Source organism: Trachurus japonicus, chromosome 4, assembly GCF_045865225.1.
Source record: "Trachurus japonicus isolate A0001 chromosome 4, Traja_1.0".
Classification (NCBI taxonomy): domain Eukaryota; kingdom Metazoa; phylum Chordata; class Actinopteri; order Carangiformes; family Carangidae; genus Trachurus; species Trachurus japonicus.
The window spans coordinates 15,826,490-15,842,641 of record NC_140910.1 but is presented as its reverse complement, the minus strand read 5'-3'; the positions used below and the strand labels follow the sequence as shown (position 1 = coordinate 15,842,641).

The window sequence follows — 16,152 nt, the reverse complement described above, 5'->3', positions numbered from 1 at the left end:
AAAGTGAGGAATTTTGGAGTTAGCTAGTGCTAGACATATTGAAGCCATTTACAACCTTCGACCATTGACAAACATACTATTTTTTACACCTGATATGTGTTATCTCCTTTTTCTTTTAAGAACTTGAAATATGTCATGTCATTACGTTGATAACATGCATAAGAAACTTAAAAATTGTGGTAACACTTTATTTGATGCCTATCTCTATAATGCATTATTATCATGCTTATAATGGGTTATAATAATAAAAGTTATAATGCAGTTATAGCACTGTATAACTACAGTTATAAACACTCATAAATGATCATAATGCTTTATAACAATAATCATAACACACTATAAAGCATTTTATCTTGACTTATAAGGTCAGGTATTAATAACTATTAGGAACTCGCTGACAAAGCCCACATCGATAATGCATTAAAAATATAGTTATAATGCATTACAATTGGCTCATAGTCGTGTATAACTATCATTATAAATACTCATAAATTATCATAAGGCTTTATAACAATTAGCATAACACATCATAGAGCATTTTATAATGGCTTAAGGTCAAGTATTATAATAGAGTTATAATGCTCTATAATGTGTTATGCTAATTGTTATAATGCCTTATGATAATTTATGAGTATTTATAATGATAGTTATACACGACTATGAGCCAATTGTAATGCATTATAACTATATTTTTAATGCATTATCGATGTGGGCTTTGTCAGCGAGTTCCTAATAGTTATTAATACCTGACCTTATAAGTCAAGATAAAATGCTTTATAGTGTGTTATGATTATTGTTATAAAGCATTATGATCACAGCGAGTTATAACGTATTATAATATCTGACCTTATAAGTCATCATAAAATGCTTTATAGTGTGTTATGATGATAAGCCTTATGATATTTTATGAATGTTTATAATTATAGTTATACAATGCTATAACCACATTATAACTCATTATAAGTATAGTTATAATGCATTATAGAGATAGGCATCAAAGTCTTACAAAAATGGTTGTTAGTTGGCTAACAGTAAATAATATGGTTAGTTAGCCAACTCCTATGTACGACTGAATCTGATGACCATCTGACCATTTTATTTTCCTAAATGCTAGCTGACTGCTCCATTAGCTATCAAGCTAGGAAAACATGGTGTAGGCCTAATTGTCATCGCGAGAATTTTTGCAGTTAGGTTTAGGCTATTATAATAAAGGTGATCTACTGTACTCAATAGAATACATTAGAGATCAGCTATTCCTGTGCATGACAGAGGTTTTCTTTAATGTCACAAAAAAGCATCTACTATTACTACTGAATACTTAATATAACTTATATTCTACCTTTTTACATTGTTGGACATCTAGCACACACGTCAATGTCATGTCAAAAACCTGGGGGAGATCTGTCCTGCGATACACTTTTATATGGCCTTCAAGAAAAATATTATGTTAATAATGGCCCACCAATATAGCATTCACATTACTCACATTACAAATCCCATAATACACTACAACAGCTACCATACGGTCATGACCAAGCAATAGGCCCAAGCTGGAATGAACAAGTTTGTGACACACTGCAACATCTATCTTTTTCCATTCTTCAAAAAGAGCCTGGATGCTCGATGGAGATTGATGCTCAGTGTGTGTGCAGATTAACATGATCATGTTTGCAATCAATGTAGCACCACTGTGTATTTTTGTGCTTTTCCTATCTTCATTTCGAACAAACTTGTTTCAGTTGTTGCTGGTATGTGAAATCTGGTGCATGTCCACTGTATTTTCTCTCTCGCTGCTTGCTACCGGTCCGCATAATAAATTACATTTATAATAACTTTTTTAATAAATTTAGCGACACCACAAAATCCTGGAGGGTGTGTATGTCCTATAGAAAAAAGGCTATAGAATATAAATTATATTAGATTGAGTATTTAGTAGTGACACAACCTCTGCAATGCTAAGGAATGGCTTCTCTGCAATACATTCTATTGGTGGTGGTGATGGGGGTTCCGATGAACAAGAAAAGTGGGTGTGGTTGTTTTTTTCTCCACCAAGGAGTGTTTTGGGTGTAAAACTAATGTTTGCGATCAACTTAGGATCATGAAAAACCCCTAGTTTGACCCCTCAGAAGTTACTTAAGGCCAAATTTAACATTACGGAATGTTCAAAAATCCAGTTACGGGTACCCCAACTTTGAGTAGTTTTTTAGGGGGTTTCCCACGGGAGTTGAATTTCAACATTTTAAGACATCATATTACGCATGTTCCTAAAGACAATTGTGAAGAAATTTCTTGGTAAGGATTTAGTTCCCAGATTGGTCAAATGTCTGCTAAAATGCCCTTACTATGTAGGCTATTTCAGTAGAACGGCTGTGTCGTGAATTCTAGTTGGATGGTGGTTGGCTACATGTCATTGTTCATGTAGCCTAGACATTGAGCTGTCTGTAAGTCACGTATCACTTTGTGAACTGTTTCAATTTTACTTAGAGGATGTGGTTTAGCTGCCTGATAGAAGCAAATCTGTGAGAACCGTTGTCTATGGAAACATCTGCCAGTAAGTTCTCAATATTTTGAACCAGAGGACAGGCTGTGTCTCAACCACAAATGAAACAAAATTTTCATTCATTAATTTTCTCTTTAAAGAGACTTAAACTGCTTTTTTTCTTCTTTTTTTGTAGCCTATATTTGTAATTTATCAAAAGCTACTGACGGGACTTTATAGTTCAGTATTAGATTTATTTTCTGTAGCTTTTTTAGATGACTGTGGCTGTTGTTGTTGGTGGTGGTGCTATCACGCTGAAGATGTAGTATAGTGATTGAGTCTGATGACAGACGTGGTCGATGCTGTGGGCGCCGATGACGTCGAAAGGAGGAGAGACTTTGGACCAATCAGGAGCCGCTGCGCTGCTCATCATCAGCAGCCGCTCAGATTGTTGTAACTGACGGAGCCGCGCAACTCACTTTCACTCTCCCCCTCACGGTAACCTCGGAGGTCAGCTGAACCCGGAACCGGGAGAACACCTGGCGACTAAAAGCCAGTAAGTCAACAGGAAGTAAGTGACCTGACAGTATTTAATTTAATTTAATTAATTAATATTTAATTATTTAATTATTCATACAGTATTCCACTGCTTTTGTGAAGTCAAGACTTCCGTATACCCATTTCAAGCACCACAACAGGTTGTTCTCATGAGGGGGTGCGCGGGGGCAGGGAGTAATCTCACCTAGGGCACCAAAATGGCTAGAGCCGGCCCTGGTGTGGCTTAAGTTGTTACTAGTTTAATAAAAGTGTCACTAGTTGCTGAAAAAGAGTGACTTGTAAGATTCTTTGTTCAACTAGTTAGACAAAATGTGTGACCAGATGTCCAACTGCTGCTGACAATGCTCGAACTAGTGAATGACACTGACTGAAAATATTAATTTTCATGCGAATTTGTCAGGCGAACAGTACTTTTTTTTTCTTTTTTGGGATGTTGAGGGTGATACCTTAAATTAGAGTTGCAGCAAGCCCCAGAATCTTTTTTTCCTGCCTTCCCCTATGTGTCAAGATACTCTGCCAAATTTTATAGTTGTATGACTATTTATGCCATTGTAGTACCTAAATATTTGCATTTATATAATTTCGCCAGGAAAATGTCCCCAAAAGGGGACTTCTCTCAGATCCTCCGGCAGGCTGTTCCACAGCTTTGGGGCATAGTGGCTGAAAGCAGCATCACCAAATGTTTTTGTTCTGCTCTGAGGGACAGTTAAAAGAGAGGAGCCAGAGGATCTGGGGGACCTTCCTGGTTCATACAATAAAAGCATCTCTGAGATATAATCTGGTGTAAGTCCATGGAGTGCTTTAAAAACTAATAAGAGAACTTTAAAATCGGCGTAATGTGTGCTCTCCTTCTGGTCTAAGTGAGGACTCGCGCTGCAGAGTTTTGAATCAGTTGCAGCTTGTTAACTGCATTCTTGGGTAGACCAGGGAGGAGAGCATTGCAGTAGTCTAGCCTGCTAGTTATAAAAAGCATGCATTAGTCTCTCTGTGTTACTCCAAGAGAGAAACGGCCTCACTTTAGAAATGTTTTTTAAATGAGAAAATGCTGTTTTTGTGACAGAGCGTATGTGTGGTTTGAAATTAAAATCTGAATCAAATGTCACTCCGAGGTTTCTTGCCTCATTTGGGTTTAGACCAAGTTTGTTTAGGTGAGAGGCCAGTTTCTCTCTCTGAGCTTTTGAGCCAATGATTAGTATTTCCGTCTTGTCCTGATTGAGATGTAAAAATGTTGTGACATCCAGGCCTTAATATCTAAAATGCAATTAAAAAGTGAGTCTATGGGTCCAGCGTCATCAGGAGACATGGCGACATAGAGCTGGGTATCATCAGCATAACTGTGGAAGGAAATTCCATGTCTGACACAGGGGTAGCATGAATAGGTTAAAAAGTAATGGTCCTAAAATTGGTCCTTGTGGTACCCCGCAGGTAATCTCGTAGTGTTTGGAGAAGTTATTGTCAATTGAGACGAAAACTCTCTTCCACAAAGATATGAGAGAAACCAATTCAAAACCATTCCTGATAGGCCAACCCACTCACTTAATCTATTTAAAAGAATTTGATGATCCACAGTATCAAAGGCAGCACTCAGGTCAAGCAGTACCAGAACTGTAGCTTTGTTCTGGCCATGTTTGTTTGTTTAGGATGGAGAGTGGGGAGGACAGTGTCCTCCGGTCCCGCTGCAGAGCCATCCCCAAGGTGCTTTCCTTCCCTGATCTGGACAGCTCTCTGGATGGGGAGCACAGTCCAGGGGAACATCGGCAGGGCAATGTAGACAACCACATCACCAGCAATGGTATGAAAATTTCAGTCCACTTCTCATCTCATGAGGAAGAGGGACTCTGATCCTAAGCCTTTACCTCAGTCAGACTTGAGATGAAGCCTGTACATCTTGACTCAACTTTTAAATTTCCTTTGGATGTGTGACTGACTGAACTCCTGCCATGTGATGATGTGTTTCTCTTGAGCAATTTTTGACCTGTGATACAGTTTGTGCGGTTTAACCAGGGTAGAGACAGGGGAATGCTCATCAGATGTGATTGTGAAAAACGATGACTGTGAGTGCTACTGTTGGTTCGTCACTTTGTGTGACTGTGACTGACCTCTGTAACTGAATGAACTTGTTCATCATCAGACAGCTGTCTTGTCTTATAACCTTCTGTGACCTTAGCAACAAGTATTCAGATTTGCTTACTATAACAGTCGACAAACGTGTGTCTCCTTTTGGTGTTTGCAACATTGGATGAATCTGATATAACTGTATGATTCAAACCTGCTTTCGTTAACTATTAGCACTCAAAGCCAATAAAACACATAACCCATGAGAGTCTTCTGTGTAGGGTTATGTGTGCTATTAAAACACATTTTCATTCTAGATGAACAATAAAACCACGGGGGTCCTGTTTGGTTGACATATCCTCCAATGCCTTAAAGATTGCCTCCTGTTTGTTATCTGTTGGTCACTGAATATCATATTTGGCATGACTTGATGTTCAGTTACCTGGTAACTCAGTTGGCTCTATTGTAGCACACAGATGTGTTTACATTGGTAGGTTTCAAAGCTGTGTTAGCTGTTATTGTATCTTCTCTTTCCAATTTTAGGAAAAATTGAAGTGGAACATGTCATCAGCAAAAAGCTACAACTAAAAAGGAAAGCAGAGGTCAGTAAAGCAGTAATCTTTTAAAAAAATGGTTTTGTGGTTTACTTCCATCACTATCAGTCTCTAGGTTTAAATGTGAGTATTGTGTCACGATCAGATTGAAAACTTTGTACAAGAGAACAGAGTGAGAGTGGATAGAAAGTAAATTCATATAATCTGATTATAATTGGCATGTCAAACATGATCATGATGTTAAAAAAGTGATTTAACAGATATTTACAAAAGTAGATTGAAAGACTTCCTGGTGGTTAACACACATCATACATTGCTGCTGTTGCACAATGGTGGAAGTAACACATGCAGTATCAACAGTGTAAACAGAGCAGTCTTGGTGTCATCATGGGGGTTAACAGCACTACAATTACACAAGGGCTTTACATACAAAGTATGTATTGTTGTGAATCTGTGGTATTTATTCAAATGGATTATGTTCCATTAAATATCTAGATCTAGTATAACATGGTTTATTCATAACAACATTTACATTTAACTGTTCTGCTCCAGCTCCGCTGCAGAGAAACTGCAGATGACGGTGGCTTCTTCAGTGAGTTGCCTGAGGAGACTTAAGCAAATTATTCTTTCTTTAGCAGTTTTGTAAGATGATATGCAGTGTCAGTGTAATTGAAGCAGTGGATCTTTGCAAAAATAACACCAAATTTTCATATTTAGAAAGAACAGCATTACTCCCACAAAATGTGACATATTCCATAGTTGTTCAAGTATTTGCAGACTGTGAATGATACATTTCTTGTGCCCTCTTTTTGTTGTCCCTCAGTTCCTGAAGAGTGACCTGATGCGTCAGTTTGACAGTCAGGTCAATGACTTCATGGACTGTCTTATAGAAGAGTCGGCCACCCTGGAGCCTGCACCTGTACCTGCTGTTTTCTCACCCCCTCTGTCCGACAAGGAGAGGAACAAACTCAGGTACTGTACTAGTGACGTTCAGCTTCTCTGTCAAATCAAATGTTGCTCCAAGTTGTTTTAATTTGGTACATATGGGATAACAGCACAGCACATGTGGAACAACTGTCCCATTTTTTTTCTCATACCTGTATACATACTCCTCCTCATACAAAAATAATAAAATCGCTGATTTCACTGTGTTTTCATTTAGGCATTTTCGTCCTCCTCATGGCCAGGGAAAGCAGTTTGTCAGTCGCAGGTCCCTCCTAGAGTAAGTTCATACTTATAAAGTTCTGCTTATATAAGACTAAAGGACATAATAATATACGTTTGTTACGGTTCACAGTTTTACTGCTGCGTGAAGAGTGTGTCGACTTGTGTGCAGATGTACCTTAGCTCATTTCCTCTTGTTTCTCTGCAGTGAGCTGTTTGAGGTGAACCACATCAGGACCATCTACCACATGTTTATAGCCCTCTTCATTCTCTTCATCCTCAGTACACTTGTGGTAGATTTCATTGATGAAGGCAGGTAATATAAGTCTGCTGTGCATTATGCTTTTGATTTTTGTCCATGTTTTTTGACTCAATTAACTTGAAAAGAATTACAATCTTGTCATTTTTTTCCTTTGCTTTTGTTTATGTTTAAGTCTTTAACTTCACATCACATTTGATCTTGCTGAGATGGTATGTTGTGAGATAGCTTTGAAGTTTCATATGTCTTCTTTTTCTCCTGTGCCTCAGACTTGTGTTGGAATTTGACCTGGTCTACGCATTTGAGCAGTCCGCCCTGGTGGTGTGCACGTGGATCTGCATGTTCCTGTCTGTACTGCTGGTTCCTTACACCCTTTTCCATGTGTGGTCACAGACTCAGTCTGGGTCTTACAGTCACCCCAGGTTGTACAGTTTGCTGTTTGGTTCTCTATTTCTGCTTTACCAAGCTCTGGGTCTGGGCTTCCTCCCCACTTATGTGGTGGTGACCAACAGTTTGCCACCTGCATCCTGCTTCATCATCATCCTGGAACAGGTTGGTAGTGTAAACACACACCAAACAAAACATATATATTTGTAATGGCTTCTGTGTGTGTTTCTAGCTGCCCGGAGCCTATTGTATTCCTGGGAATTCTTCTCCCCCCTTAAATTTAAAAATTCCCACCAAAAATTCCTACCAAACCAACGGTACATTTTTGTACGTTACAGTTTTGCAACTTTCACCAAAATGTAGCCCCAATACTGCTGAAACTTTTGTCCTTAAACTTATTACAAGAAAAGTCCATCACTCTTTTTTTTTCAAAAACTGTGAAACTCCAAAATCTCCTCCCACAATTTTTGCTCAATTGACACCAAACTTGCTACAGAGCATCTCCAGACTGTCCTCCACAAATCTTGTTTCTCGGATTTTTTGATTTATCAAAAATTGAGCCTACAGTGCATGCAAATGTTTGACTGTAAACACTACTGTACACATATACCATCACCACTTCTTGCTAAATACATTTTAAATCTTCCTGAAAAAAATTGAGCAGGCAGTATTTTGGAGTCGTCATTGATGAAGTTTGGTAAATATCAAAATTTTATCTCAAAAACTGAATTTTCTAGAACATTTTGAATTCTGCTCTCATGGGAACAACTGGAGTCAAGTGGAGTGTAAGAGTGGCATTTTAAACATCACATTTTCTCTTGAGAAGCCAAACACTTATCATTAAAAACAAATCACCAACATTTCCATGCTGTCAATGTGCAATTCATGTATTATCAGATTTTTGTGTAGATATTAGAATTTGTGACATTTTGACCATTTTTGAAATCTGCCTTGGCAACTGCTGCCTGGCTTGTGACTCCCTGAGTCTATTTGAGAAACCACACACCTGGTCTCCCTTCTAGACAATTAGCTCAGTGAGTTAGGAGCTGGTTCTTGGTGTTGGAGGATGTTGGTTCAAGACCCCACAAGAGAGTTGATGATAACACACCAAAATACCGGATGGTCTTTGTGAAACAAATGTACAACATCTTAGACTCATAGTAGATGTTTGACAAATACATATCAGAATTTTACCTCAAAAACTGATTTTTCTTTTTACTGTGGTTTCAAATCTGCCTGCACAACAGTGAATGGCTTACTCAATTTGTGAAGCCACTGTTGAACTTCCACTTGTTAGCTCAGTGTGCTCTTTGGTTCCTGAAGTTGTGGGTTCAATCCTCAACTGGTACAAAATGAACATTATAAGGTCAACTGTCCTGTCTTCCTATTCTCCTGTTTGTTGCTCAGAATTGCCCAAATTTGTCAAAAAGTAGCCCGGACCCGACCCAATTTTATTTGTTATTCCAGGTGCGTTTGATGATGAAAGCACACTCCTTTGTCAGGGAGAATGTGCCACGAGTTCTGACCTGGGCTAAAGATAAGACCAGTATGTAACTTGTTTTGTTTTGTGTGACCATATGTGATGCTTTTAATTTGTGTTATTCCTTTTATTGCCAGAGCCTCTGTCTTTCTATTTGCCTTTCTAATTATGTGGATAAACAGACTTTCCCCTGTTCTCTACAGGTCCCAGCCCAGTGGTCCCTCAGGTTTCTCAGTATATTTACTTCCTGTTTGCGCCCACACTCATCTACAGAGACAAGTACCCCAGGTAAACAGACACCTTTTGTATCAGTCAGGTGGCATTTTGATGCCGTGTTCAGACCTGAACACAGAGCAGTTACACAAGGCATGTGTGACCAAATCTTGTTTCACTTGTATTACAGGAACCCAGTGATCAGATGGGGCTACGTGGCCACAAATTTACTTCAGGTGCCAACCCTCTTACATTTTACAGCTGACCTCTCTTAAGATTTCAAGCCAACATTATTAGACACATTTTCTGACCATTCCATGAATTTCTGCTTCACAGGTACTAGGCTGTCTGTTTTGCACTTATTACGTGTTTGTGCGGCTGTGCATCCCTCAGTTTCGCAGCATCAGTCTACAGCTGTTTGACCTAAAGGCCATGGTCCTCTGTGTCTTCAACTCCATCCTGCCAGGTAAGATCAGCTGCTTACATATAGACATAGACATATAAACCTTTTATACATGCCAAGAGATGAGTTTCCATATTGTTCTAACAGCCACATTGATGACAAATTAATTTTCTATCTTTGCAGGAGTGTTGTTTCACTTCCTCGGATTCTTTGCCCTTCTCCACTCTTGGTTCAATGCATTTGCAGAGATGCTTCGCTTTGCTGACAGGATGTTTTACAAGGTGGTCTTCTTTCACTTTCTTTCTGTTGTCTATTAAAATAAGATTTATTAGGGTCCGGGCAGCTAAGCTGCCAGGACACTATTGTATTCCGAGGAATTCTTCTTCTTCTTCTTCTTCTTCTTCTTTCTTTCTTCTTCCAAGTAAGTCATACTTCCCATGGGGGAAAACTCACCAAACTTTACAGAAACGTCCGACCCCATGCCAGATTTACTCAACTCCAAGGACATGTGCCCTCCCCTCCTAGGGGGGGCACAATAACCGTTTAAATTTAAAAACTTAAAAAAATTCCTACCAAACCAATGGTACATGCTACAGTTTTGCAACTTTCACCAAAATGTAGCCCCAATACTGCTGAAACTTTTGTTTACTTAAACTCATTACAAATTATGAAGTCCATCACTCTGTTTTTTTTTCCAAAAACTGTAAAACTTTTAAAATGTATCTCATCCCACAATTTTTGCTCAATTGTCACCAAACTTGCTACAGAGCATCTCCAGACCATCCTCCACAAAACTTGTTTTTCGGATTTTTGATTTGTCAAAAATTTAGGCTACAGTGCATGAAAACGTTTGACTGTAAACAGTAGGCTACATGTTCACAGTCCTGCTAAATACATTTTCAATGTTCCTGAAAAAAATTGAGAATATTTTGGAGTTATGGTTGATGAAGTTTAGCAAATATCAGAATTCTATCTCAAAAACTGAATTTTTGAGAATATTTTGAATTCTGCTCTCATGGGAACAACTGCAGTCAATGTGAGAGTGGAATTTATAAACATCAGATTTTCTCTTATGAAGCAAAACACTTATTGTTAAAAACAAATCACCAACATTTACATGCTGTCAAGATGCAATTAATGTATTAACAGATTTTTGTTTAGATAACAGAATTTCTGAAATTTTGACCATTTTTGAAATCTACCTTGACAACAGCTGCCCGGACACTGACTCCCTGAGTCTATTTGAGAAGTCACACAGCAGGCCTCACAGATAATTAGCTCAGTGAGTTAAGAGCTGGTTATTGGTGCGAGGGGATGTAGGTTCAAGACCCAGCAAGGGTGATGATGATAATGACACATCAAAATGCCAGGATCCTCATGGTGACATCACAGCAAGCCTCTAAATTAAAAAACAAACAAACAAATAGCTTGGACTGGACCATGGGCGGAACCTCACTAAGTTTTGCACAAAGGTCCAGTCTCATCTTCTTTCTACTTCCAAGGAAATCATACTTCCCATGGGCGAAAACTCACTAATCCTTACAGAAATGTCCAACCCCATGCCAGATCCCATGTATTATCAGATTTCAGTTTAGATAACAGAATTTCTGACATTCTGACAGTTTTTTAAATCTGCCTTGACAACTACTGCCTGGTCTCTGACTCCCTGAGTCTATTTGAGAAGACACACACCTCATTGCGCTTCCAGACATTTAGCTCAGTGAGTTAGGAGCTGGTTCTTGGTGCCAGACGATGTGGGTTCAACCCCCATCAAAGGTGATAAGGATAATACATCAATGTACCAGATAGTCTTTGTGCAAAATTTTAGATTCATGGTAGGTGATGTTTGACAAAAACATATCAGAATTTTTTTGTTTGTTTTCTTTACAGTGGTTTTAAATCTGCCTGCGCGACAGTGAATGGCTTACTCAATTTCTGAAGCCACTGCTGAACTGCCACTTGCTAATTACCTCAGTGCGATAGACAACGGTGTTTGGCTCCAGAAGTTGTGGGTTAAAGCCTCAACTAGTGAAAAATGAACATTAAAAGGTTAAAGCAGAAGTAAGCGGAATGTTTGTGTTAATATAAGTCTTAAATAGTTATATCTTCCGACAGCAATCACTATAGAGTGTTTGGTCCGAAACACGGGTCTGTCCGAAACACGGGTCAGTCAGTCTGCTCTGCTGTAAGCCGAGGAGAAAACTTCTTGTATGCTTCCTTGTATCCTACAACCTTTATCCAATGAGGAGAGAGAACGGCATGAAGGGCTGTGTGTGCAGTCAAGGGATGCGCGTGAATGTGGTGATGTAGGGACGAGGACCAATAAATCCATGAAGAGGGCGGGGGCTGCTAACTCCATCGGCTGACAAGAAGTTAGCCAAAATGACCAGATCGCTTACTTCTGCTTTAACTGGCTTGTCTTCCTATTCTCCTATTTGTTGCTCCGAATTTGCCTAAACTTACCAAAAATAGCCCGGACCCGACCCATCGCTACACAGCAGCTATAATTTAATTTAATTTTTGTATATTATTTGTATTTTATATTTGACTTAATTTTAATTTGATCACAGGATTGGTGGAATTCAACCTCTTTTGCAAATTACTATCGCACTTGGAACGTGGTGGTCCATGACTGGCTGTACTACTATGTGTACCGGGACTTCCTGTGGGTGAGTCTTGATTAAAATCTTAACAGCTGCATTATTTTGTTTATTGTGGTTTTTGTTTTTTTCTAATGATAAACTAATTTTCCATGTGATTGCCAATGTTAAAATGCATGGATTGTGTTAAAACTGTGTGCCACTGGGGCGTAGCGTGGCGTAGTGGTTAGAGCGGGCGCCCCATGTATAGAAGCACAGTCCTTGCTGCAGTCGGCCCTGGTTCGAGTCCCGCGTCGGGGGCCATTTACTGCATGTCATTCCCCCTCTCTCTGCCTCCCCGTTTCCTGTCTGTCTCAACTGTGCTATCCATAAAGGAATAAATGCCCCCCCCAAAAAAATATAGTTGCAGTTGATCCCATAAAAAAAAACCGTGTGCCACTGATGTCTTGACTTGCCTTATCTCTCTGTTGTCATTCCAGATGTCTCAGAAGCGATTCAGAGTGGCAGCCATGCTCTTTGTGTTCACAGTGTCTGCGGTGGTCCACGAGTACATTCTTGCAATCTGCCTTGGCTTTTTCTATCCTGTGCTCTTCTGCCTTTTTATGTGTTTTGGAAGTAAGAAAAAGATACCACATCACACCGTAAAGCCATACTGACACGTGACCCAAATTATTTCTCAGTACACTATACTTGATTGGACCCACAAAATTGCTTCACATTGTCTAAACCTAACAACAGGATTGCCTTGTCAGAGTTATTGAAACTTATCAGTCTTACACCTTCGTCCTCTTTCTTCCTCCTCTCACAGCGATGTTTAACTTCATCCTGCATGACCAAAGGAAAGGTCCCATCTGGAACATAATTATGTGGACATCTCTCTTCCTGGGTCATGGAGTCATTATCTGTCTGTACTCCCATGAGTGGTACGCCCAGCGCTACTGTCCCCTGAAGGAGGTAACACCTGAGCGTCACCTTGTTTGACCTGTTGATATGTTGTCCTCTGAACACATGATGTGTTTTTTCACCATGGTAATTCATTTGGAAGTTGGTTGTTTTCGCTTCATCCATCTGTTTTCGTTACAGCCGTCGTTCCTAGAGTTACTGAAGCCGCGGAGCTGGAGCTGTCAGAGAGGCTTGATGGTGAACTCTGATAACTTGTGACCTGTGTCTGGACTACTGCTGAGGACTATCACTAATCAGTATAAATCTGCCCCAACTTTCTGTCATTTTCATAACCTTTGGTCTTTAATATATATTTTTATTTTATTGCACTAAGGCTGAGTCTGTGTATGAATGTAGGAAAGAGGTCCAATGAGTATCTGCCAAAATGTTCTTTACTTTTTAAACATCAGATTTTCTCTTCTGATGCAAAACGCTTATTGTTAAAAACAAATCACCAATATTTCCATGCTGTCAAGATGCAATTTATGTATTATCAGATTTTTGTTTAGATAACAGTATTTCTGATATTTTGACAACTGCTGCCTGGGTGATGACTCCCTGAGGCCCTGTTTACACGACAACGCTCGCGGATGAAAACGGCAAAATATTTTATTGGCGACAGCGTTTTGGGGGCTTTAAAATGCAAAAAAGTGAAACCACCCTCCTGAGTGGAAATCTTACAAACGCTCCGCCGTTGCGTCCCCATGTAAAGGGTAAAAACGCAAAAGTCTGCTCCAATTGCTAAGACCTAAGAAGGGAACGGAGGGCAGCAATACAATGGCTGGCATACAGCCTGCCGGAAATCAAGAAGAAGCAGATGAAAAAATTTGGCTGTACACAGGCGTGCAGACTTGATGGTGTTGTGTGGCACACTGCCACTTCGGCGCCTGGCATGCATGAATTCCACAGACTTTTGTGTCACCATATGCACACAGATTTCCACCCCAAAAATGCTTGTCTAAATGCGAAATAAAAAGTGAGAACGCAACGCCACTTTTGTGTTTTCTGTTCAGACCGTTTCCGTGTGTCTATTTGAGAAGCCAGACACGCCTCACTTCCAGACAATTAGCTCAGTGAGTTAGGAGCTGGTTCTTCTTAGTGCCAGAGAATGTGGATGTGGGTTCAAGCCCCAGCAAGAGTGATGATGATGACGACATATCGTCAACTAGTAACACAAGACAAAGTCCTGATGGTGGCATTACAGCATGTATCTAAATGTAAAAACTTTGAAAATAAATTCATAACAGATCAACCATATGTGCTATGGCTTTGCAACTTTCACTTTAAAATTACCTAATTTTGTCTATTAAAAAAATTTGCCTGGCCCTGACCATTGCTGCGCAGCAGCTATAATGTTATTTATATTCCCTGCCTACAGTACAAGATTTATTTTGAACAACATAAACTGTTTTTTTTGTACAATACAATACAATGAGAAGCTCTGGTGTCTAAATAATAGCAACTTGCAGTCCTCTTCTTGAAAGAGGGCGATGAAAGTGGCATTGGAGATGCTAATGAAGTTGTCAAGTCATTTTATAGTGAATGTGAAACTATGATTCAGACATAGAGCCTATACACCTGAACACTTATATTTTTCAAATTCCTTCACCAGCTGTCAAGCCACAAGTTGGGAAGTTAGACCCTCATTGAAAATTACAAGTGGGTATAAAACAAAATATTGTAGTATTTAGTATACTCTGTTACTGTTGAATGTATTATTGAATATTGAATTGAAATGGTTTAAATATGCATCAGGTGTCATAGAGAAAGTTTCCTGTGAACTTATGTTATATTTTGTTAATAACCAATGTTATGTGAGTTATACAGTGACGTGGTGAACTCAAAACAGGATGTGGACCAATGTAAAACTGTTGCAGCTGGCTGCTAGAATATTACAACACTGAGATATGATAATACTTGATTACCACTAAGGGCTAGAGTAGGCTTTGTCAGATACAGTAATTTTCATGTCACAAATGGAAAGGATATGTATCTGCTCGGTGTGCTTTTTAGCCCTTTTGGTCTTGGAATAATGTGTTTATACATTTGTATTAGTTGGTGGAAACCACAAATCAATCATTGCACAATTATTGTTGCCAATTCAATGCAGGGAGACTGTATTTATGCTTGTGAATAATGAGACACACAATGCAAAGTAAAAACCAGCAATGGGAATCTCAGCACTACAAAAAAAAAAAAAAAGTATGACCACAAGGTGGCATTGTATCAAAAGCTTTTATTTTGATCCTCTGCTCATTTAGACCAGAGAGCCTTCACATATACAGTCATTTACAGCATTAATATTAACAAACAACACACGTACCAGCACGTTATTTTTTTTAATGTGTACAGATGATTGCAGAATTATTGGAATACCCTGTGGCATTTAATGCCACATTGATGAGTTTGAGAACTCCACACTTGACTGAAACTCTAATTTTGCTTTCTGCCTTTGAGATTTTGTTAATAATTGGATCATATTTATGTTGGTGAAAAGGAGCCAAGCTGCAGAAATGCTGTTGGATTAGCTATCAGAGCTTTGCCTTCTTACTGTGATATTTGTGTTCATTGTGATCATTTTTTTCTGGCCTTGAATAAGCCTATTGTGTCAGGTGACAGTTTTATGAATTGGTATGTTCTATTTTTGGATGGTAGACACATAATATAACTATTAAGAATAATAATTAAAAAAGAAAGAAAGAAATATGCTCTTTTGGCTCCTCTCCCCCCCTTTTTTGCATTTCCATTTGCTTTTGCACAAAATGTTAATATGTGTAGTCATGTATAATGTACCTAGTTAAGCACTTACCATTTGACCTTACAAGTGCATTAGCTTTTCCCACAAAATTGTAATAGTGTTAAACACTGAAGACCATCATATTTTACCAATGAGTGCATTCATTATATGGCATCTGCAGAGTGGGTATAGTTTTATAAATATTTTGTAGTAGGCTACTACTTAAAATAATGAAGTATGTGCCTATAGTTTTATATTACAGACAATTCAGCACTAGTTTTTCCCCACTCTCATATTAGACAGAGGCTGATATAGTGATGT

At 38.9% G+C, this 16,152-nt stretch overlaps 1 protein-coding gene and 2 long non-coding RNA genes across 3 annotated transcripts; all 3 read left to right on the top strand.

The window, feature by feature from the left end:
* Nucleotides 1–2,912: 2,912 nt before the first annotated feature.
* LOC146988703 (sterol O-acyltransferase 1-like) lies at nucleotides 2,913–9,653 on the top strand. The gene is made up of 11 exons (XM_085775326.1): nucleotides 2,913–3,050; nucleotides 4,678–4,829; nucleotides 5,636–5,694; nucleotides 6,470–6,618; nucleotides 6,809–6,868; nucleotides 7,019–7,126; nucleotides 7,339–7,621; nucleotides 8,924–9,002; nucleotides 9,140–9,224; nucleotides 9,340–9,385; nucleotides 9,486–9,653. Exons 2-11 carry the CDS (start codon nucleotides 4,679–4,681, stop codon nucleotides 9,651–9,653), a joined length of 1,188 nt encoding a protein of 395 aa, XP_085631452.1. The 5' UTR covers nucleotides 2,913–3,050; nucleotide 4,678.
* Nucleotides 9,654–9,722: 69 nt separating this feature from the next.
* On the top strand, nucleotides 9,723–12,761 carry LOC146988702 (uncharacterized). Its single transcript, XR_015035718.1, has 3 exons — nucleotides 9,723–9,833; nucleotides 12,123–12,221; nucleotides 12,632–12,761. It is a non-coding gene; the product is annotated as an uncharacterized LOC146988702 (long non-coding RNA).
* Nucleotides 12,762–12,913: 152 nt separating this feature from the next.
* Nucleotides 12,914–13,423, top strand: LOC146988701 (uncharacterized). The gene is made up of 2 exons (XR_015035717.1): nucleotides 12,914–13,106; nucleotides 13,236–13,423. It is a non-coding gene; the product is annotated as an uncharacterized LOC146988701 (long non-coding RNA).
* The last annotated feature ends 2,729 nt before the right edge of the window (nucleotides 13,424–16,152 follow it).

Excerpts from the sequence above, each read along its gene's own strand:
- LOC146988703 (XM_085775326.1), top strand. The coding sequence starts at position 4,679 with ATGGAGAGTGGGGAGGACAGTGTCCTCCGGTCCCGCTGCAGAGCCATC. Across the intron at positions 7,622-8,923 it reads TCATCATCATCCTGGAACAG|GTGCGTTTGATGATGAAAGC; the intron begins GTTGGTAGTGTA and ends TTGTTATTCCAG. Across the intron at positions 9,386-9,485 it reads TGGCCACAAATTTACTTCAG|GTACTAGGCTGTCTGTTTTG; the intron begins GTGCCAACCCTC and ends TCTGCTTCACAG.